Here is a 25,007-nt window from a genome sequence, read left to right as displayed (position 1 = left end):
GCTTCTTATGTGTTATTAATGGCAGTTTTCAAAATACATTAGTTAAGTTATGCCTGACAGCCTTAAATCTCTTGATCATCCAATTTTTGAGACTGTCAACAAAACTGTTTCTAGTTTGTTTTATTTTTCTTAACTTCTATTGGGAAAAAACCAATGTATGCAAAATTTCAAGTCAGTTTGTCCAAAATTGTGGGAGGAATTCAACATTCGACTTGTATAGATAGGTACGATTGAGAATACACACACACACAAATATTTTTGTTAGAATATACAATTTCTTTTGCTATTTGACATAGGAATAATGTCTACAATTTTGACAGTATCTGCATTTATTTGATGGGTCCTGAGGAAAATTCCTAAAGAATAAAGAGGTTTATATCTTAAAAAAAAATCAACTATCTAGTATCAAATTTATATTGCATAATTAAAATAAGAAGCAAGCTTCTCATGAACAGGCTCTTGGTTAGATCTGTTAAATTAATATAAAGGTCAAATCACCGTCATCCAAATGTTATGTCTGGTTTATATTAACTTTATAACTCACCCTGTACTAAAACAATATATTTTCAGTTTCAACATTACGCATGATTTATATATAAAACAATGTTTGTAGGGTAATATAATTGCATATTGGACTTTTCTATTACACTTTATTTTAAACTGACAAAGATAACCTTGTATCAACTGGTCCCTAATATAGTTAAACATTTTTTATCAGCAGGTTTTCAATGTTCCACACCTACTTCACTATAATAGGAAAAGTTAGGACTTCTTATTCACTCTGTATATTAATTTCCTAAAACTCTTAAAATGTTTTTTAAATTGTTCTTTATCACTTTGCCAGATATTTAGAGAGTTCCTATGGATGACATCAGAAAACTGAACATTATTTATACAAATGTACGAAGTTTATTAAGTTAAATCCAGAATATGTTATTTCAAACATTTCTTTAAAACTGCATGATAAAAAAATTTCTAAATTCAAAGAACAGTCAAAACCAGCATCACAGTTGGACATTATTTGCATCCTGAATTTGAAAGTTTAGAAAACAAACCAACAGAGATGACCAAATTATGTTGTTTTCCTAAAAGAAATGTCCTTTATAATTAAGCACAAAGCTACACAATGGGCTATCAACAAATGTTTGCAGTATATAATAGAATCCTTTATAATTAAGCACAAAGCTACACAATGGGCTATCAACAAATGTTTGCAGCATATAATAGAATCCCTTATAATTAAGCACAAAGCTACACAATGGGCTATCAACAAATGTTTGCAGTATATAATAGAATCCTTTATAATTAAGCACAAAGCTACACAATGGGATATCAACAAATGTTTGCAGAAAATTCCTTTTAATACACTTTTAAAAAAATCAGAAATTTCCCCAATTATCAGATGATGAAAACTAACGAGTGAAACATTAATGAAGCAATTAATAAGTATGCATGGTTGGTTCCAACATGCATAACAGTAGCCATTCAAAAGTTTGTGTCTGATAATTTCAAGATATGTAAATATTACACTTCAATCCTATTCCTTCTACTAAAACGACCCAGCATGGCCAGGTAGTTAAGGTACTCCACTCGTAATCTGATGATCGTGCGTTTGAATCCATGTCACACCAAAAATGCCTGCTCTTTCAGCCATGAGGGTGTTATAATGTTATGATCAATCCCACTATTCGTTGGTAAAGAAGTAGCCCAAGAGTTGGCAGTGGGTGGTGATGACTAGCTAGCCTTTCTGCTCTTTCAACCATGAGGGCATTATAATGTGACGGTCAATCTCACTATTTGTTGGTAAAAGGGTAGCCCAAGAGTTGGCAGTAGGTGGTGATGACTAGCTACCTTCCCTCTAGTCTTACACTATTAAATTAGGGACAGCTAGTGCAGATAGCCCTCTGGAGCTTTGAGAGAAATTCAAAAACAAACAAAAAAATCCTTCTTTCTTTAGTAAATTTTACCAGGGGTTTATTAAGGTAGTTTCAACTCACTGATTTAAAGAACATATCTTTCTTTCTTATGGTTTGATAAATGTTATAGTGACCAATCATAGTTTCGTTTTTCTTCATGAAAGTTACTTGTTTCTCTAGGCCTTTCCTCTAACAAATTTACATAGCTGAATAAAAAATACTTAATTCTCACTTAGTTTAAAGTTTCTTTTCATGTTATAAACACATCAAGGGCCTGAGAAGGTTTTAACTTATTCTATTGTTTATAAAATGTTTCATCTCTATGTGAGAAACCTGGTTTTACAAAAGAGTTAATTTGCATTTACTTTTTTACAAAAGTTACTTTCATCTGTGGATCCTTGAAGTAGCAGGTCTCTTAGTAAAGATGATAACAGTGGACCTCCTCTACCTCCACCAACAAGTACGGTGACATCAGAAAACAACAGATTCCGGTGACCTTTACCATAGGGTCCATCCAAGTACAGCTTCAATGTTAAAAACATAAAATATTATTCATGTAGAATGTATGGTTTTATACCTTACTATAAACCATATTTATTACAACAATCACTGCTTTAATTTTAAATGTTATTTGATTGGCATTTACAGATTAATTGCATTTTATTAAAAGGTTCATTATAAAAAAAACACAATTATTTAAATACATAACCATGATTCATATCGAATACTCAAAAATGGAGAAGTAAAAATACAATAATGTTGATCTGTGAGAGTTGTAATGTAAGCAATTATTTTTGGATAAAATAAAAAGTTATAAAAAACAAGGTTATCCTAACATAGAAAAATGTTATTTATTTCATGATTAATCTCCATGGACTATGAATTGATGTGAGATGAAGGACAAAGTCTCCTTTAAAATATTCTATGGGGAGTGAATGCAAATTACCATTAAAAAACAGGAAAAAGATGTGTAACCACATGTAATCTTTTAATAAGAGAACTACGCTTTGCATTATGGGCTTGGTGGTTAGAGCATTGAACTTGCAATCTGCAGGTTGCAGGTTTGGATCCCATCACCAAACATTCTCATCCTTTCGGTTGTTATAATGTTGTTGTTTTTTATTTTGTGCAAAGCTACTCAAGGGCTATCTGTGCTAGCCACCTTTAATTTAGCAGCATATAGTTGAGGAAAAGCAGCTGGTCAACACCACCCTCCACAAACTTTTGGGCTACTCTTTTTACCAATGAATAGTGGTATTGAGTGTCACATTATAATGCTCCCACCATGACTGGAAGGGTGGGCATGATCAGTAATGAAGAATGAAACCTGTGATTTGTCGATTGTGAGTCAAGTGTCCTAACTACGAGGCTGTGCCGGCCCTCCACTGTGCAGAAAACAACAACATCTGGATTCTCTCTTGAAGCAAATTAAAAAGCAATATATTTGTTGACCAAAGTAAGCAGAAATCCATCAGATGACATAATATGATTAGTTCTGAATGTTATCAACCAGTATCATGAATAAAGATCATTCTTAACAAAACTTCAATTTTTAACTGGCTTTTTTTCTAATTTTAAAATATTACACAGCTTTTAGAGCAATTTAGATTTTCAATCTGATAACATATAGACCATAAAACAGTGTCTTAATCTAAAGTATTAAAAAAATCCTAGCAAGATTATAGTTATCTTTGGCCATGTTTGTTTCATCACTTCTACCATCAAAGATGGATGGAGGTCATGTTTTCACCCATGCACATGTGTGTTTGCTTGTATACTTGTGAGCAAGATTTCTCAAAAATGGCTCAGTTGATTTGGACGAAAGTTGGTATGTACATCTGGACTATGACCCATTTTAAAAGTGAATGGTTTTTAAAGGATCAAGGTAAAATGTTAATGCCACAGAAAGGTAATGAAAATCCAAATCTGCCCTATCTGTTAATATGGGGACCAATTCTTTACTACAACTCAGTCAAATATGATCACATTTTAATTAAACTTGGTGGATTTATCTAGAATATTATTCTTCATTGTCCTGCCAATAATGGTCAATCCCCATTCATAACATCAGGCCTACAGATACATTTTACTATTTTTAACAGTCGAATATTATCAATGCTGCATGGCAAAGGTGCCTATTCTGCTGAATATCCCTCTAGTGTTTGTTTTTTTATTGAGAAAATTTAACATAATGTTTTGGGGCAACATGAGGCCTATTGGTTCACCTTCAGCTGTTCTGTCCACTAAACTATTAATAAATAAATTAAAAAAAAACAATAATAAATCTTTAAGTCAACTCTTGTCATTCATATACTTAAGCTTTTTATTGACCTCACTTAAGTTACTGCAGGAAATTGGAGCTGTGTTAAAGTTACCTCAGGATATCCAAGATGCTTCAAGGTGGAATGATTGAATTTCTTTAGTAAATTGGCAGTCCAGGGTCCTTCATTTTGGATATGTATGACCAAAGTTTCTTCTTGTGGGGCTGATGACACAGGAAAGCAGTAATATTCATGGTGGCTTATGGCTGGACAACTGATTCTTACCCATTGACCACTCATGAACTTGAAGTTGGGAGGTTTCTTGATGAAAAGCAACATCACATCTGTCAGAAAAATCAATGATAATGAATAGATAAAAATAACAAAATCTGATGTACAACAGTTTTATAATGATTTATTTTATTAGATTTATGATATCCAGTGAGTTACGTTTGGTGTGACTATGGCACATGCATAAAAAAAGATAACACATTAAGAAACATAACTGATATAAATTGTAGCATGTTAGGTTATACTACAAAACATAATTCTGGGTGTAATAATATAAAATATCAAAATCAGAAATTATCATAAAGGAAAAATGCTATTCTTAATAATTCAGTTTAAAAAACATGTCCTATAAGCCACATTATTTTAGTATAAAGATATAAACAGTATCAGAAGATATTGCTTTGAAAAATATAGGGCTAATAGTAGCATTTCAACTGTTAATAACTATATGCATACCTGAAGAAAGAGGCTTAGCATGAATCACAAATACTTCAGTAATCTTTCTGGTAATATTGATTAAAGTATTCAGAATAAATAGAATGCATGGAAGCAGAAAAAAGCAGTAGAAGGCTGGGTTTTCAAACACTCTACCCAATCCGTGGAGATTTAACAAGATGTAAACAAGTACATATAAACTGCGACTAGACCAGAAAAAATCAGGGTGGCAATAACATGCATATTTGGTAGTAAACAGGTAAATTGGTAGAAGAACTAGTATCAGCAACACTCCAGTAATCCCTAGAAAAATAACAAGATATAAGTTTAAATTCTATGAGTTCCAAAATAAATAAAACTACCTGCAAGTTTATTCCAGTTTTACAGTGTGATTAACAGACTACTTTATGATGAAAATTACACGTTTATTGTAATTAATTCATGATTAACGTTCTTTGAAATACGAGTAACTGAAACCATATAATAGTAGTAGATTTTCAGTACTTCTATTTTACAGAAATACTGGTAGAAATATCTATGTAATTAAAGTGTGTTATGAATTGACAGACAGTATATTTGTAAGTTTTTAATATTTAAATTCAACATAGTTAACAAAGAGGCAAGTTTTGACCTTAAAATACTTTTCTAAACAATTGTCTGAATGTTGAAAGGTTTTGCAATGGAGGAGTCATATTCATTTCTAGTTATGAAAAATTTTAATTTTAATAATTACAATTTAAATTACAAAAAATCCACAACTTCACCTTAATTACTTTTTATGCTTTTATATATAAAACATCCTTTGAATTAACTTTACTTGCAAATACCACAAAATCATTATGGATTAATTACTTATTTTAGATAGAAATCAACTGGAAAAGTAAGGTATTATGAAATGTACTACACAGTTTCAAGACTTCTGATATAAAATATTTTAGCAGTAGTGTTTCTATTAAAAATAAATAAAACTGTAAGTAATGAAATAAGTTTTCAATAAATGCTGTCAGTATTTTATTCGTGTGGAGCATAATCAGGACAATATATAAGGAAATACCAACTGTAAAATTAAAGGAAAAATCTATTATCATTCAAACTTCACAAACAAACATACCTGTGATAGTTTGGAAGAGCCAGTAATGAAAATCAGAAAGATCTCCTTCACTAAAATATTAACAGAAAATATTTAATGAATGGTTTTGGGTACTAGAAAAATCTATGTTACAAAACTCAGTGGTACTCTATACTCTTTTCACAGAAAATGATGAAAGAAATTTTTAATAGAATTTATTACAATATTCACAAAACACTTATAGAATAATAGAAGAAAGTCTTTGTTTTTACATAATCCATTTCAGTGGCCAACCTGAAGACTTAATGCTAAAAACCAGGTTTTGATAACTTTAATTAGCACAACACAGATAGCCTATTGTATAAACCTGCATTTAACAACAAAATAATACTTATAAAGATATAATAATAGTTTATTGATGTTAAGAAACCTATTTGAAGTAAATATATACAGTAAAGAACTGATATGGATTTTAAACACCATAAATGTAAACAAATTTCGACCTGCTTAAGTTGCCATCAGGTTAAGAATCTGATGATGACCTTATCAAAAACTGTCACTTGTTTTGTGTTTTAAATATTCATATCAGCCATTTCTACTATGTAAGATGTGTTAGAAAAATAAATGAAAGAATTCACAGTTGAAATAAATCTTATCTATACAAATCTGAAAATATTTTGTATATTCTAAACAGTGTAGCATGTATTTAATCAAATTAGCAATCATTCAGTAATTCATAATCTAAAACAAATATTTCTGAGAATATAGGTAGTATGTTCAAACTCTGTCAGATACACAGTATTGTAAAAAGAACTATGATTGTACTGAAACTGTTCAAACCTATTAATTTCAGCACTATTTAGAACACCGAATGTGATGCTTCTAGCAACTCTATGAGTAGAAATTACTACATTAATCATTATGAATAGTAAAAGTCTATTTTTTGTTCATCTTCGTAAAACAAAGACTACCTACTGTTCACAACTTATGAAAGACCATACCACATATAGCTGGCCTAACCTATCCATTACTAAGTCAATAAGTCATCTGGCAATAAACACAAAAAGTAGGCATTCAAAACCTCTTTAAAACATTGTATTGGTGATCTCATGAAAATAAAAAATAATAATGTTTATCCAATTTTATTAAATGTTGCCAGTAAGACCTTTTATTAAATACTAAATTTCATCTAGTTGGCTAAGTTTATGTAAGAGCATATAAGGCATCAGTTGAAACTCTCCTTATATCAACTGCTTAAGAGATAGCTATTGTTACGATACATAACTCCTACACTAGTGGTTATAATAACTAAAGTATAACCTTTAGATGGGTAGTTTTTTTTTTAAATGATATTACTCAGCTGATTTGATGTGTTCTAATATTGGATGGACAACAAATTGTGCAATTGAAATGGTACATAAAATAATAACAGAGATTTCACAAAACTTATTATTATTGTGATATTGTATAATAACACATGCAGACACCACAGGAATTTATTCAAAATGTTTGAAACTTAATTTTGGAAGAAACTCTTACATTCTTTGTTATTGAGCTACATAATCATTTTAAAACTATTTAATGAAACAAATTTTGATATAATATATGCAATATTTTGCAAACAGATGAAAAGTTTTTTTAGAGGTAATTGAATTAAAATGCTTTTCTTAAATGTAATACTCACATATGATAAAAACTGGGGAATAAGCATGACCAGTTAACTGCAGGTTGACTTGATATAGAGTAGAAAAAGATCATATGACCAATCACGTGAATAACTGGGGAAAAATTTAAAACTTCATAAAAATGCTTATAATATAAGAATTAACAAAATAAATGTCTAGCAAAATTAAGAGAAATTAAATTTCACAACAAAAACCATGTTTTGTTTAAAACTCCACACAAATTAATCAGTGTATAGTTAAAAGCTATTCTTGAGGATAAAAAAACTTCCTTATGAAATATTATAAAAACTGAGTTAATATCAAACATTTTCATAGAATAGAAATAGAGGCATAGAAACATTTCATCTACCTACATATATTATAAAACAAATTTGCATACACACAAATTATTCTAAAAATAAAATGAGCTACTCTGATCTGTCAGAAATTAAATTGGGTATATAAAAAATAAATTTGGTTCTCCTGTTAAGATGCCTTCATAAATCAAAGTGGCTATTATGAATCAGATACTTTGAAGAACAACTTGACCTCAAATTAAATATTTTCAGAAATAACAATAGGTACATCTTAAATTATTGTAAAAATAATAAATTCTCCATTCAGATAGTTTTAGAAATATAACAATTTTTGGGACAACACGGAACCTATTAGTCCAACTTTGGCTGTTCTGTCTTCTAAACTAAACTAAAACTGTTAATAAACAAATAATAAAAAAACAATAAAAAAATCTTCAAGACAACCCTTATCATTCATACACTTAAATGTTTCTCTTAAACTCACTTAAATTGACTACTTCTACAACATCTGAAGGCTAACCACCCTGTTAGAAAAATAAAACTGTCTGAAGATGACTCCCGCTCTACTGAAAGTCCCTTACTTCTACTATTCTCACTGTTAAATATGAGAACATATGATGCATCAACACTATCAATTCCATTTACAATCTTAAACACTTCAGTCATCTAGCTCTTCTTTTTACCAGAGAAAACATTTTGAGATATTTCAGTCTTTCCTTACATTTTAACCCCTTCATGTCAGGCACCATTCTAGTAAACCTTCTCTGAACACTTTCCAACAATTCAACGTCTTTCGTAAGGTAAGGAGCCCAAGACTGAACACAGTATTCTAAATGCACCCTAACCAGTGACTTACACAATGAAATTATAACCACTTTACACTGGTATTCAATATTTCTGTAGATAGAACCTAAAACCCTATTTCCCTTACAACTAGCAACTGTGCACTACTTGGATAGCTTTAGACTAACTGACTCTTACACCAAAATCCCTTTCTTTCATGACACTGTCAAGGTCATTCCCATCCAATTTACACTCATAATTCAAATTGTGATAACCCACAGGCATCTAATAACTTCAGAAGTATTTCAGTTGATAATGTTAAAAATAAATCTTTCCAGCAATATGTCTTTCCATATAAAATGTACCATTTAGTAGCTTTGTGTCTATACACAAATATACCACCTGGTAACCAAAGCATAATTTATTACTTAACAAAATACATTACTTATTAGTGTGAAAAATTAATACAGTTCTTTAATAATGTCACTAATAAACAATTTAATAGAAGCATACTTACCAGTAAATATAAAGGAACAAAATGCAGTATAAGAGTGAAACGAAGCTATACTACCAAGTGGAAATATAGAATTTAAAAAGGTACTCCTACAATTTATAACTACATGATGGCACATGGTCAGTAGTAGCAGAGAAAAGGACAACATCATTGGGGTTGTAGCCCCTTGACCAATGGCTAAACTATAGCTAGCTATCTTTCCAAAGTTTGGGTAGGCTGTTTGTAGGATATAACCTGGAAAAAAAAACAACCCACTAGCTTACCGAGTTGAGAGAAACACTACGTATAATTTTATAGCAAATTCATCATATTAATGTTTTTTCTTATACATGAATAAAAACACTAGTATTTTCAACAGGTCAAATTATTATGTATCTCTGTGCATTAATCGAGTTGAACATCATACTGCACATCATCTGATATCGTCAAAGCACACTGTTAGCTTCTGAGCAAAATACAACCTTTTACTGAATACTACATAAATCAAATCTAAACAATGTTCAATTAATTTCAACAATCAGATGTTATTTTGGTGGTAAGTAATTCATTATGATTATATCAAATGCTTTAATTACTTCTGAATAAATGCAGGTCCAGCATGGCCAGGTGAGTTAGGGCATTCAACTTGTAACCTGAGGGTCACTAGTTCGAATCTCCGTTGCATCAAACATGCTCACTCTTTCACCTGTGGGGGCATTATAATGTGATGGTCAATCCCACTATTCATTGATAAAAGAGTAGCTCAAGAGTTGGCAGTGAGTGGTGATAACTAGCTGCCTTCTCTCTGGTCTTACACTGCTAAATTAGGGATGGTTAGTGCAGATAACCTCATGTAGTTTTGCTCCATATTTAAAAAAACCCAAAAAAACTGAGTAAATGCATCAAAGCCAATTGTTCTTTGTTGTTGTTTTTTTATTATCTACACAAAATAACAGATATTTTTGAAAGTTGTTTTTAATACAGTAGAAGTTTCCACTCTTTAAAGTAATATTATATTTTAATATTAGAAAAGTACAACACAATTTTAATAAATACAATATGAATCATTCTAAGGTCAGTTTATTCATGCATATTTTATGTGTTGTTGTAGAATAATTGCTTTCTAATTCACCAAAGATTTCTTTTACACATTTAGAAATTTTAATTCATCAAAGCTATCTCTTATTAATCATAAAGCCAGTATGACAAAATTTACAAGTACTGTAGCATCCTAAAGATTTAATGTTTTTGTTTTTAAATGCAAAATGCTTTTATATATATTTAAATTTAGATAAAACAAACCAAATCTACAGCAAATTCTAATGGAAGTTAGGCAAGAAAAATAAGTACATAAATCACATAACATGCAACTTGAAAGTTTCTGACAATAAAACTTTCTTCTTAACCCTGGGTGAATAAAAGTGTGCAAGTTTTGAGGCTTCATGTATTATGAGAGACTTTAAAGTATTACATTTTACTAACTTACCGTGTTCAATTTAAATAACAACTTACTGTAGAATTTTTGAAGAAAAAGTCCAATTAACACCAATGTACAAAAAACAACCCAGAAGACTTGCAGCCTGTACAACTCTAGAAAATGCCGAAGTAGTATCAATAACAAGCATAAGCCCTTCTTTTTGTAACTTGAAGTGACTGTTGCAACCTGCACTTGGGAAGCTTGTGAAGGACAAACCTGATTGGTTAAAGTCTGGTTTTCATTCACATCACTACACACAAAACACAAAAAAGTTTAATTAACAAAACTTCCCAATAGAATACTTTAGATAAACTACAAAGTATACAAAACTTAAATTAACTAGTCTTGCATTTATATTGATGTAGGATGAGATTTTAGGCCTAAAATGCAACATTTGTACTTTATTAGAAACGGAAAGGTTTGACAGTTGTGATAGATTTCAGATATTTGGTATAATAATATTATTTTTCAAATACAGTTTTATAGACATTGGGTTTGAAAATATTAAAATTAATTATCACATTTTTACGTATTAATGAAAAATGCAAGTGACACTTGCATGTAGGGATTGTTACAATGTGAAAACTTTGTTTTATTTCTGTTAACTATATACAATTACAATTAATACGGTCTTTGTTACTTATGCTACAGAAATTATGTGTCTGATAAAGCTGAACATGTCCAAAGAAGGTAAAAAAGGAAATTTAATTTTAAAATACATTTTTTGACTAACTTATCATCTGAAGATTACATTGGTATAGTATATTATGTTATTATATTAGGAATTAACACAATTATATTTTGTAACTGTTTAGAATTTAAGATGCATATAAATATAATGTACAACACATAGCTGTGAATTAATATGCTTCAAATGTTTTCAATTTTATGTGAATTTATTCAGACATACTGAATGGAAGTGAGATAACTAATCTCATGTCACATTCATGAAACAATTTCTAGGCATTAGGATAATGAACAACAAATCTTGCTTACATTAATTAATTTGAAAAATAACTATTAAAAACGTTTTACTTTCTGAATGTTTTATTAAATATTAATACAATATAAATGTCAACAACTAACCAGTATGCTTTAATTATTGTATCCTGAGCTCGTACAAGTGAACTTTGATTCAAATTTGGTGGTAAGTTTTCTGGGTTACTTCTTCCAACTGTAATATATCAAAAATCTTGATTAAAAGATTGATTGGGGAAAAAAAGTATATCATAAAGATAATTCAATTGGTGCACTTACACTAGTTAGTTTTACCTCTAACTATAAATGTTGAAAAAAAACAGTAATATATCATTTAACAAAATACTAAGCACTTTACTACAATGTACTGTATTAAAAAAGAGTTTGTTTTGGTTTGAATTTTGTGTAAAGCTACACTAGGGCTGTACTATCCCTAATTTAACAATGATAGGTTAATGGGAATGTAGCTAGTCAACAACACCTACTGCCAACTTTTGGCTTACTCTTTCACTAATGAATAATGGGATAGACTATCATGTCTTAATGCTACCTTGGCTAAAAGAGCAAGGATGTTCAGTAACAGAGATGCAAACCTGCAACACACAGATTGCAATTGGAAGAGTTAAAAGAAGTTATCAAAATGTAACTGTTTGTCATTCACACAGGTAATTCAGATTAGTACTCAGATTACTGTGTTCCCCTTAAGAGAGAGTGAAAACGTATATGATAAATAATTTTTAACTGTGGATTAGGTCACATTATAAGATACTTTAAATAGCTTTGGTAGCACTAGACTTCAATTTTTTTAGATAAAATATCCTTAGAAGTAATGGTAGTGTCTAACAAATAAATTACACAAAATATTTTAACCATCAAAGTTCAGTACGAAGTAGCCTAATTCCTCTGCATGGTCTCTTATAAGTTCTCTTAGGTTACTTAAAGTGAAGTGTTTCTTGTCCTGGAGTCCTGCTGCTCTTAACATGGGACCAATCATCTTTCCTGCTTGGTCGGAAGTGAGAGATTCATTTGTCAGGAAGAGCAAAGATCTGCAAATAAAGGAAAGAAAAACAGGGGTTACAACAGAAACAACTTTAGTACAAAACTTAAAATAATATTTTGTTTATCACAAATCTCTAACTACTACATATTATAACTACTTAATAATAATACCATTACTCTTGTGTAAATTTAGATATCTGAAAGAATTATGAACATATTGGACATGAATTAAGTGGTACACAAAAGAACATACACATGAGTACCTAATAATATTAAAATCATCAATACACTTTGGAGATTAATTTTAATATACAATCAACTGGAAATTTCCACAGTAAGCACATCAGTAAAAACCATTTCCTTGCAATTTAAAATTAAAATCCTCAAAAAGTGACAGATGTTATTTTCATAATACAGATGCAAAACGTTTCCTATTCTCATATTATTGTGTATGTTTTTACGATTTTAGGAAAAAACTTACTTTATCAGTGCCATAAGGTCTTCTCTCACCAAATTTCCTGAATTATCTATATCATACATGTGAAACAGAAGTTCACTTTTTTCATCAACAGCCCCTGTTAACAGAATCTTACAATCAATTACCATAATTGTGCAGCCATAATCAGTCATCTTAATATTTAGAATGAACAAATTTTATAATGTTGTATAATATCCATAATAATAAAAGACCCTGTGTCCATGTGTGACCACCATATTTCCACGAGGAAAGAATCTAGAGCTCTGAAACTATTGCACTCATGATAGGATGATTTTCTGTCGTATATTACTTTTCAGATTTGACACAAAATAATTTTGGCCAAGTTTTTTGCCCTGTAGCCCTTAAGCCCAATAATTTTGCTTCCTGAAGGTCTATGGAAAACTATCATATTTTTTTCTAATTCTCACTTAATGAATGAAAAATATGTTGAGGTTATCTACCAGATACTCTTGAATAAGAACAAACTGTTCAAAAACTGGGAAAAAATTGACATATTTTTACAAAAGATGAATAAACCTCAATAGAATATGGGACCAAACATTTCTTAGCCAGCCAAGTTCATTGGGACTTCCCAGAATTCATTGAACAAACCCTCAGAATACTAGAAAAGGTTTAAATAAATAAAGTTTAGAAAATTAGTTTTTTTTTGTTTTTGTAATTAAGCACAAAGTTCCACAATGGGCTATCTGTGCTCTGCCTGCCATGGGTATAGAAACTTGGTTTCTGGCACTGTGAGTCCGCAATCATACCATTTGAGAAATGACATTAAACAAAATAGTTAAAAGAATTTTGGTGGATGAAAAAAAAATTTTCTTTTACTCACATTCATACAATTTTTGGTCTTGAATTCTATGTGAACATTTGTCAAATATGGTTTACTTTACAGAATTTGATTATCTGATTTTGCATTTTATTTTTTTTAAACTTAGAAACTGTCATCAGTGATGGCATCGACTTTAGGACTGATTAGGCCTAAATACTCTAAAAAGTGAAAGTTAAATTAATTTAATTGTTTTCAAAACCTTGATTCAAATTCAACTTGAAAAAAGGCTGCAAACAAAACAGTGGGAACATCTTGATGATTCTGCAGTAAAAGTTTATACATAAAAAATGTGTAAAAAAATCAAAATCAAAATATTTGCTTTAAAAAATAAGGCTTCAAGAATTTACATGTTGGGGAAATGGCATGAAACAAAACAGCCAAAGAATACTGGTGCTTGACAAAATTCAAACACAAACATGGAAAGAAAATACAAGTCTGAGAGTTAAGAAAAATGTGAATCAAAGAATACTGGAGAATGAAAAGAATTGAAATAAAAACTTGAAAGGAAAAATAGAATCCAAGAATTGAAATTAAAACTATTTGGTTATAAAATAAGTTAGATTCAAATAGTAACTGACATATCATTAACTTGTGTGATGGGGTAACTAAAAACGTAATTAAGATAATGCAGATACCTGACTGATACACTGAGGCCTCTGCAAATTATGAGGGGACCTCAGAATTCTATTATTTCATTATTTTAAAATTCTGATGTTTTGATACACTATAATTCACTTTTATTAATCACCATAAGCAAAAATCACAATCATATCAAGAAACTCTCTGAATGAGATGTATCCACTTTTCTGTTTATCAACAAAAGAAAACATTTGTGTGACAAAAATAGAATCCTGCGGCAGAGACAGAGCTTCAGCAAACTCGAAAGGCACTAGTTTAGTGTTGATAACTTCTTTAGCCTGGATGGCATCTACACGAAGTAACTCTTCTTGGTCATGCTCAATGAAAAATGCCTGCTGGGAGAAAAAACATAACTGCAATAAAACACAAAAAGGCATAGTAGAAATAACATATTAACTTAATAGCATCAATAAAAATACTTACAATCATGCTGCAAGTGTTGTTTATCATTTATTAATTATAACATTTCCATATGTAATTTCACAAAAAAGTTAAAAATATTCATAGATGTTTTATTAGCACAATTTACAATACCAACTAGCTAAAACGATGAATTATAAATACTTGTGAGGGGTTGCAAAAACGAATATATGGCATTATGTCAACTACAGTATACATATCTGTTATATCAAGTGTTGATAATGTCTTTTGTTCAATATCAGAGTTTGTCAAGCTGATGTTATAACACTGGTGGATACATAAGTTTATGAATAGGGGCAGCTGAGATGATGGCTTAACCAAATCTTTGAAGTATATTTAATATCAAAAACAATGCACGAGATTAAATGTTACATAAAATTGAAGGGTGAACACTGCTTTTCATCATGACTGAGCAATGTCTGGAGAACTTGGTGCACTCCAGAGAAATGGACATTGCAGTGAGAAAGTATTAGATGGGTAGACCAAAAAAATCTGGCACACTGTGTTGTACTGTTTGGAGCTGTAATTCTTCCTAGTCAGAAATCTTTCTTTTTTAATTGATTGACGTATGTTGTATTTTGAAGTACAATAGGAAGCCCCTCCTTTTTAGACTGATGTAACCTGTAATTTTAAGTCCAGTGATGCTCACTGTATTTTAATATACAGTGAGAAGTCCACCTTCACAACATAAAACAAATGATTGGAGTGAAATAAATTAATTAATTGGTTCAAAATAAGTGAAATACCTGCACAATCTTTCTTCTTTTCTATATATTTTTACTACAGGAGTATCCATGTATGGGGGCACCATAGGAGTTTGTGAGAACACTCCCCAGTGTTTACCAACAGTGCTTATAAATGATTTATAGAAATATACTTTAACATAAAGGAACATAAGTAAGTTTATACGAATATTTTTCACTTGACATGTAATTACAAATGTACTGAGAAGTTCTCTTGCCATATCACTGACTGTCTAAGAGAAGGTAATGAGAACTTGGTAGCACAGAGAAAAGTTGTTCAGTCATTTTATATTAATGTAATAAACTACTAAATGTTCAATAAGTGTTTACACAAAACAGAATATTTCCTGTAAAGAATATGTAAAACTACTTGGACCAAGGAGATCTCAGAGTCTATAGTTATCTAAAAAAATCAGCAAGTCTAGTAATCGATAATAATGGTTTGTAAGACCAGCTGTGATAAGAAAGGCCATTTAATTTATCAAAATCCAACTCAGTCAGTTCACATTTTAATTTTATTGCTAAAAAAGCTAGAACATGTATCTATAGCTTACAGAATCTCTAAAAAGACTTCTGGTAATTCTACAAGAATTATACTGATGGTAATTATTCATAAGGAACTTATTTAATTTCAAAAACTAGACTTCACCTGGGCAAAAACAACACGAAGAAATGTTTCCAGTTGTGCATATCTATCAGCTTTAGTTAAGGCAAATCTCTGTATATGGTAGTTATTAACATTCAGTCTTTGTCTTCCAACTCCTATGTCACCTAAAAATTTTTCCAAGTCCTGAAGGAAACTTTCTCGATAGGAGGTGTTTTCAAATAAAAGAACCTAACAAGAATTTTCAACAGGTCTTAATTAAACACTGTTAAAGGTGTAAACCTACAAATACAACAGATAAACTTTTACACTTTTTGATCCCAACATGCACAGCATTTCTTGTTGAATTTAGTAATCACACCTTCGTCTTATCTCGAGTTGAAAACTGTAAGCTATGAAACACATAAACTAAGCTTACAGGTGAGAACTAAGAACTGTGTTTTTTCTAATTTCTTTATTGAGATTATTAAGGTGAAGTTAATCATGGTATTAATGTACTTGACCTAAATCTAAAATGTGATTCCACATTATTTTCTAAATGGTCTACAGAGCTAAACGTGTCATGATATTATAACTGGAGTTAACAAGTAACAGAATTATTTATTGTTTTGATTCACTTTTTGTGTATATTTGTGTTTGTTATTTAAATGTGGAGAATCCAATATTTTAACTCTGGCCACAATAAACGTGTATGACACTAACTTTCCATGGAAAATTAATTTTTTGGCAACCTTTTATTTTGTAAACTGGTTAGATTGAAATATTGAAACAGAATTTAATAAAAGTGTTCAATTTTTTAAATCACTTTTCTAACTCTGTGAGTTTCTAGTTTTTCTGTCATCTATTTATGATATAATGTTTAAAATTTCTTTCATATCACGAAATACGTATAACTGCTTAACAAAGCAGAGAACTAATTTACAATAGTATTTTAAATATATATTTCTATGGTTTGTTAGTGGCAAAGTTACTAAGGTTATTTGTTGCCATCCATAATTTTAAGCTGCTGACCACAGAGAGGACAACTGGATGGCAGCCTCTACTAATAACTCCTGGGCTACTTTTTACCAACAAATAGTGGGATTGATCTTCATATTATAATGTTCTTTAGGGAAAACAGTGACCATTTTAAGCATCTGGTTTAGATTCCATGTCCCACAGATTACAATTCAAGCAACCTAATCATTAGACCATGCCAGGATCTTTTAATATAAATAACTTTTGTACAATGTACTAAAATACAATAACCTCATGTCAAATGATAAAAATGAAGTGGGTTAAAAATTACAGTGCAATATATGTTTGTTTACAATATCTAAAATAGATACTTTCTTGTTCAACTTGTTTTTCTTATTTTTATTCTTAAAACAATGCTTAACTGCTACATGTAAACTGTTTTCACCAGTAAATAGTAATACTTTCTTCTATTATTAATTTGAATGACACCACGTGGAACACACAAATGTTGAGATTTGAGCAAAATCTAATTTAGACCCATATGTTGGACAGAGAGAGGAAACCAGTTAGTAAAAACTGCCTTTTCTTAATGAAATAGTTGGATTTACCATCATGGCTATATTACCTCCACTGAACAGAAAAAGTAATGCAAGTTGAGCACAGCATTTAGAAGAGATCAAATCTAAATCACTAGATTTTACTTATTTCATTTATCATTCTGAATTGAGGTTTGTGATTTTGAAATTTTTTTGACTAATACTAGAAGGTTTCTTAGTGCTCTGGCTTCATTTATTAAAAATTAAACATTATCTCTAGGACTCAAGTAACATAATGAATACTGGAATAAGTAACTTATTTTATAAGTTAAAATGATGTAGCATGTCCACCTTTAATGATTTGTAAAAGGTTAAAAAAAAAAAACAAAATACAGCTTACTCCGGACATTAAAACCTCTTTTCTTGGCTATCAAAATTTCAGAAATCCATAAATAAAACATAGTACATTGCATTAAAACCAATAATTAAGATACAATCTGTCTTAACAAACCATTAATTAAAATATGACCTGTCTTAAGCATATCCTTTATTAAAATACGACCTGTATTCTAAAGACAGCTGCTGTGGGTGTTAAAACTTTAATTCAAATAAAGTACAGAGCAACGTTTCAACCTCCTTACCTGAAGATGACCGAAGAAGGTCAAAACATTGTTCTGTACTTTATTTTAATTAACGTTTTAATACCCATACCTGCCCTCTTTAGAATACATTTTTACTTCAAGTGCGTTTCTTGTCATCATAAAATATGACCTGTCTTAGCAATTCGTTAATTATGATACAATCTGTCTAACCAAATCATTAATTAAAGTACAATCTGTCTTACCAAATCATAGTGACGAGAAACTCTGATCAGTAATTTGTCATGTTCTCCAAAGGTGCTGACCAGTACCTCCAGAGTATGTATTCTTGAAAGATCAATATAACGAACAGTTTCACCAGTCAATAAACTGACTTTAATGTTCTTCAATTCTGCACAAAGGTTGACAATGACACAGCGAAAACCTTCTTCATGGCTTACCCATTCTATAGCTGAAGCAAGAATATGAGACAAGATATCAAAGTCTATGCTTTGTTAATAAGTTGCTAGGACTTGCTATTTTATATATTTACCAATGATGTATATAAATTCATATAATAAACCATCAACTTTAAAAATTCAGTACAACAGAATGTTACAGAATATTCTAATTAAATAAGACCATATAAAAGATACTGATGCAAAACAGTCAATTTAATCTACTGTCCCAAAACTTTTAAATACCTAGCAACACCTCTGAATATGGCTAATCTAGAAGTTTGAAACCAATCTTTTGGCATTAATAAAAATAATTTTCCAACTTGTAGTATACAATACTCTAGGTAGAAAATTACCTTTGTTATTCAGTGTTACATTAATGGCTGCTTTGTTTTGGAGTTGGTTTAGCATGTTTTGCTAAAGTTTACTAATAATGTTACAATTCAAAGTTATAAATTCGGAATGTAAGTGTTAAAAACTTGTTACCAAAGCAGAGTTAAAAAGCTTGTTTTATATTACTGTTTTGGTGTCTCATATCAAAAGTTTTGTATATAAAGAGTGATCAAGAACAGCTCAGTGCTAATTGGCTTTCATGCAGTTTTTGCTTTGCATTTACAAACATTTTTATATTTTTACTTTTAAAAATAACACAACAGAACACATAGGAGTTAAGTTTCAACACTGTCTTTTTTTTTATTATTATTATAGTCTGCAATGAAAAACAAATTTGGGTTACTGGGTCTTAAACCTACATTGTTCATTGGCTGTACTTGCATAAATATGACACAACACAAGAAAACATTATCTCTGTGTAATACTTGTGTAAGGTTTTGATACATGTGGCAGGAAATAGCCCATTGTGTAGCTTGGTGTTAACGACAAACACCATCTTACTTTTAAAATTATGAGAAAATGATTTTTTTTAGCCTCAGATGTAGAGGTATTGTTTAACTGTTTTGACAACTGGGTTAAATTCTGAATGATTCATATACTAGGCAATAACTTGTTAGTGAACTATTCTACCATTATATTTAACGTTTATTTTGCATATTCAATTATTTAACTGGTTTTAAAATCCTTGAAAAGTATGTTTTTGTGTAGTTAAAAAGAGACACTTCTAATAAAAATTACTTAACATTTTTTTTACCTACAACAGAATTATCACATAAATCTTTTCGTTTTTCAGCATTCATTCTTTTCAACTCTCCTAGGGCACTGTTTGTTCTTCTCCTTGTTAAAAATAACAGCAGCAAAATACAACCTGAATTGACAAATAAAAACACATTTATCACAGAATTATTTTCTCTAAATTAAGTAATAATATTTACAACTAATAAAGGAGCAACTTGAAGGGCAAACTTCTAATTTTGTTAATAAGTTTCAACAAACAGAACATTTGTGAAAAGAAACAAACTGTACATCCAGAACATGAATACATCTATATAAACAACCCTTATAAACACTGCACCTGTAAAAAATAGAAAAAAAAGTCATAGCCTGGACATAGCCTTAATTAGAAAAATACAGTAAAACTATACTAAACACTGAAAGGGGTCTTTAAAAAATTCTTTTATCCAAATAACCAGATGTGCGACAAAAATCAACAACTCATCAACATGTTATACCATATCTACTTTATCACAGGAGTCAGTTTATTTATTAATTAAATTAGAAAATTCAATTACTTGAAGTAAAAGAAAATTCTGGTAACATCAAATAAATGACAAAAACAATCACAACCCAATGTTCAAAACTAAAGTTTATCTGATATGTTGAACAGATGAAATAAATCGAGCAGCAAAAATAACCCAGATCAAAAAATAATTTTGATATTGTCACTGCTTGTTTTCAAATATTTGTGCAAAGCTACTCAGTAACTACCAACATTCACCACTAGCTGTTCCTTAGTTGAAAATAATAGACTGTAGTGTTGGCAACATTATCCACTACTCTTTTACCACTTTTGTTTGACTGAATGTTGTCACCATCGTGGCCACATCAACCTTAAAACATAATTGTAGCCTCAAAGCACAGAGTATGATTTTTTTTTACCAACTGCATGCAAATAAGTAACTCACAGATTCATAAAGTGACATGCAAACGTCTAAGTATAATGTAACAGAAAGACACAGATATTTATCTTTCACTAGTAGCTTATACCATAAGAAGATGACCTGAGAAAAAATTAGTTACTAAAAATGTATACTTATTGAGTCTTAACAAATACACAAATTATTTTAAAGGTATCATGACAATATGAAAAGGCTAAAAAAACGTGATTATGAACACATAACTTTTGTAGCTTCAACAAAAATGTTTTAAAGTTTGGAAAACCACAAATGAAATATCCCATTCAAGCTATAAAACCTCAAGAGAACTTGTAGTAACAGTGTATTTAAATGCTGAAATTCTTACCAAGTATGTAAATTCCTAAAAACAAAAGGAAAAGTGTCAAAGACACTTTTTTCCTATAAGAAGACCTCAATGGTGAAGGAAGATCACAGTTTACCATGTCTTCAGAATCTGAATAGACGTAGTAGCAAATGTCTTCTTTCTCCTTCACCATACATTTACTTTTAACTAACTTCACTGCACAGCTACTATTTGAATCTGTATCACAAGGGAATAGAATAACTGTTAATATAAATAGATACTTCAGCTGGAAGGTTTCTTTTTAACCTGTCTGAAATAATACAAAATAATTCGAAATACAAAAAGTAAAAAATTCTGCATAAGAAATAATATATTTCAAAAGGAATTTCAACACTTGTAAAAAAATTCACATAATTAATTTAAAAAGCTTGAAAAAGAAAGAAATATGAAAAGTAACTGTCATGTGACATGCATTACACAAAACAACTGACACTTATTAACATTTACATTTTATGGATAAAAAAGTTATTTTTGAGACACAGCAATTCCTTGCAGTACTGCAATTTTTCCTTAAGTATATTATGAAAATAGGAATACATTATTCTTTGTTACATATTTCCCCGGGCTCCAGGACTGTAGCCTCCCTGACATCTCCCTCTCGTCAGGCTTGCCTATATTTTTTATTCCTATTTCCATACCTATTCATAAGCTTATACACATAGCTTGTATGAAATATTCCCCAGTTTGTTTTTACATTTACTCATCTTTGCATAGATTTTGTGTAGCCATACATAAATAATTATGTAAAAGTCATGTGGATTGATATTTACATGACTAGGTAACAAAAATCAAGTCTAGAATTTAAATATCGTATTTTGAATTTTAATTAAATACATAAACATTCCTTATTGTAAAAACCTGTGTACTTAATTTTGATAGCACTAGTGATCGAGTCATCTGAATTGCTGTACCCATTATAAAACTAATTTTACTTACTGTTAAAGCTGTAAATTATAATAAAATATACTTCATTAGTAAGCAAACTCAAAACGAAACTATTAAACAATATTGTTCATTTATCAAACAGTTTTGTTAACTTATTTCTTTAAAACATAGTATACTTGGTCAATATTACATGTTGTTTCAATTAATGAAAATACCTGCTAGTTTTTTTATTTATATTCAGATAAATAATACAGTTATATTCCAAACATTACACAAATGTAACTTTTTTAAACCTTACCTGTAACTTTGGATGGAAGATGAAAGTTATCTAAGATTATGCCTTTTGGAATGTTCATTGATAATTTCAGTATATGATGTAGGTTTAACGATTTGATTATTTTTACCTCATCTTCTGTAAACAAACTAAAAACAAGCACAAGAAATTATTAACAATGAAATTTGTTAAAAAATATCGACTTTGTATTTTTAAATCAAAATACACATTTTTAATTATTTAGAATTGAACTAAATGTTTTAAGATCTCCATGTTTTATGCAGTATTTAATAGCCATACATTGTTTGTACTCAACCTTTTTTATTTAGTAGAACCAGTTACATATAAAAACACAAAAACAAACAAAAAAAAAACAACTATAACTTGAAACAGCAAAACTGACACAATAATACTCAAGTTCAATTGTAAAATACAATTTCTCTAATGTTTGTTTTTTAAATATTGTGCAAAGCTACATGAGGGTTATCTGTGCTAACCTTTCCTAATTTTGCAGTGTAAGACTAGAGGGAAGGCAGCTAACCATTGCCACCCACTGCCAACTCTTTTACCAATGAATAGTGGGATTGACTTTAACATTATAACATCCCCACAGCTAAAGGGATTAGCATGTTTGGTGTGATGGGAATTTGAACCCACAATCCTCAGATTATGAGTCGAATGCCCCAACTCCCCAGCCATGCTGGGCCTTTCTCTAATGTTAGCTACATTATACTATGTTGTAAACTTGATGCTAAGCTCTTAAGTGGCTTAGCAGTAAGTCTGAGAGACTCATCACGCTAAAAAATCTGGTTTGATACCCAGGATAGACACAGCACAGCCTACTGTGTAGCTTTGTGGTTAATAAAGAAATAAACTTGATAATGAAAATGTAATTTGTATATAGGTTAATATCACTAAACCATCACACATCACAGAAAGCAACAATTTCTAAAAATCTAGTGTTATTGTTTGTTATTGCATAAAATTAAAGGATGTCAAAACTGAGTAAATAAACATTTCCATTAAAGCAAGTTACATACACGAGTAATAACATGAAATCATCATTACTAATCCATTACCTTGTAGTTTATATTCTTGGAAATGAGAGTTTGTTTACCAAAATATAAACAAGACAAACAGCAAGATTTCAAAAACAGTAATCCTCATCTTACTTTTAAAATTACTGCAAAACAGTATGATTTAAAAAGGCAAAAAATAAATATTAATGATTGTATTCACATACTATTAAATAATACCAGTAACGTTTTTGCCACAGTACTTCTTTAAATACACGATTTCTAGAATAATGTAATACAATTCTAATCACAAAAATGTATCTCAGATGGCTTTACTAAAAAAGCTTTATTGGTGAAAATGTTAATACCCATGTCATCTGTTTTGATATACATTTTTCCTTCAAGTGGGTTTCTCATCAACATTTCTAATCACAGACACAGAAATCTGAAAGTACATTTGTCCTAGGCCTAATATTAATTAAGCCTTTAAGTACAGTCTATATTTGATAAAAGATATAAATTAACACTGTGACTTGTGTACATTTTTTGCTTTAATTTAGTTAGAGCTAAACATTACCATAATTAATACCATCACTATACAAGTTTATAATGTTATTATATTACCTAACATTAGATCGTTTTGAAAAACTTTGATAAGTCTTTAATTAATATGTTGTTATACAAAATGCCAATTAAAGTACGTTTACATGTGACTTTTGCTTATATTCATTGAAATGAAAATCAGCATGCATGTGCTTTATATAGCAAGGTGCATGCATATTTTCAGGACAGATAAAAACTAAAGTATTATTATAATAGATATTTTAAAATACTGCTTGAAGAGATACATTTTGAATCTCTGAAAAAGATACAATGTTTTTGTACATTTTAATCTAAGTATATCTTTAATTTCTGATTTACTATAGACTACTTGCCTCTAATTGACAGGAAGCCAAGCTTTTTAATTTACATAATAAGTTGCTATGACATCAGTGCATGATTGAGAGACAGACTGACAAACAAATACACAGTTTTATAGTATACACACACACAACAGAGATGTTTGTTTACCCATTCCTGAGATTCTCAAACCAAAACCTATCTCCATCACGAATCCTCAGAAATTGATTTTGAACAGCATTATGAAATAATATGTTAGTATTTTCAGATATTTCTAACAGCATTCCAACCAGGATATCAATGTTATCTGTCATGTTCCCATACAGTTTTGGAAGAAGTTCATTAAAAACCTGCAAAGATTAATTAATAATTCACAGATCAATAATCTTGCTGTAACATATGCTTTAAAATGGATATTAAGATTTTTTGCCAGTCATTAAATAGTTATATACAATCTGCCATAAAACTGTTATAATCTGTAATCTTAAACTAAATGGTTATGAACTTGTTACCCGAGAGAGAATGGTTGTGATTTGTTACACGACATGAAATGGACATT

At 30.0% G+C, this 25,007-nt stretch overlaps 1 protein-coding gene across 10 annotated transcripts in view; it reads right to left on the bottom strand.

The window, feature by feature from the left end:
* The window catches only part of LOC143239194 (dual oxidase 1-like), a 63,634-nt gene that overhangs the window by 8,235 nt on the left and 30,392 nt on the right, over window positions 1-25,007 (bottom strand). For 8 of the 10 annotated variants that reach the window (XR_013021053.1, XM_076480127.1, XM_076480113.1 and 5 more), the window contains 17 exons: window positions 24,620-24,798; window positions 22,557-22,681; window positions 21,356-21,550; window positions 20,088-20,201; window positions 18,749-18,954; window positions 16,457-16,642; window positions 14,754-14,976; window positions 13,165-13,258; window positions 12,555-12,730; window positions 11,793-11,880; window positions 10,742-10,956; window positions 9,254-9,484; window positions 7,657-7,750; window positions 6,015-6,064; window positions 4,925-5,206; window positions 4,292-4,521; window positions 2,282-2,440 (listed from right to left, as the gene is read on the bottom strand). Coding sequence is in view for 9 of the 10 variants with exons in the window: in XM_076480127.1 (XP_076336242.1) it covers window positions 2,282-2,440; window positions 4,292-4,521; window positions 4,925-5,206; window positions 6,015-6,064; window positions 7,657-7,750; window positions 9,254-9,484; window positions 10,742-10,956; window positions 11,793-11,880; window positions 12,555-12,730; window positions 13,165-13,258; window positions 14,754-14,976; window positions 16,457-16,642; window positions 18,749-18,954; window positions 20,088-20,201; window positions 21,356-21,550; window positions 22,557-22,681; window positions 24,620-24,798 (2,847 nt within the window). In the remaining variant the exon portion in view is untranslated. Of the gene's footprint in view, window positions 1-2,281; window positions 2,441-4,291; window positions 4,522-4,924; window positions 5,207-6,014; window positions 6,065-7,656; window positions 7,751-9,253; window positions 9,485-10,741; window positions 10,957-11,792; window positions 11,881-12,554; window positions 12,731-13,164; window positions 13,259-14,753; window positions 14,980-16,456; window positions 16,643-18,748; window positions 18,955-20,087; window positions 20,202-21,355; window positions 21,551-22,556; window positions 22,682-24,619; window positions 24,799-25,007 lie in introns of all 10 variants that reach the window. The other 2 variants (XM_076480091.1, XM_076480096.1) reach the window with 2 other exon arrangements.

The sequence above is a fragment of the Tachypleus tridentatus genome, chromosome 2, assembly GCF_004210375.1.
Source record: "Tachypleus tridentatus isolate NWPU-2018 chromosome 2, ASM421037v1, whole genome shotgun sequence".
NCBI lineage: Eukaryota > Metazoa > Arthropoda > Merostomata > Xiphosura > Limulidae > Tachypleus > Tachypleus tridentatus.
This window is presented reverse-complemented; position numbering and strand designations above follow the sequence as displayed.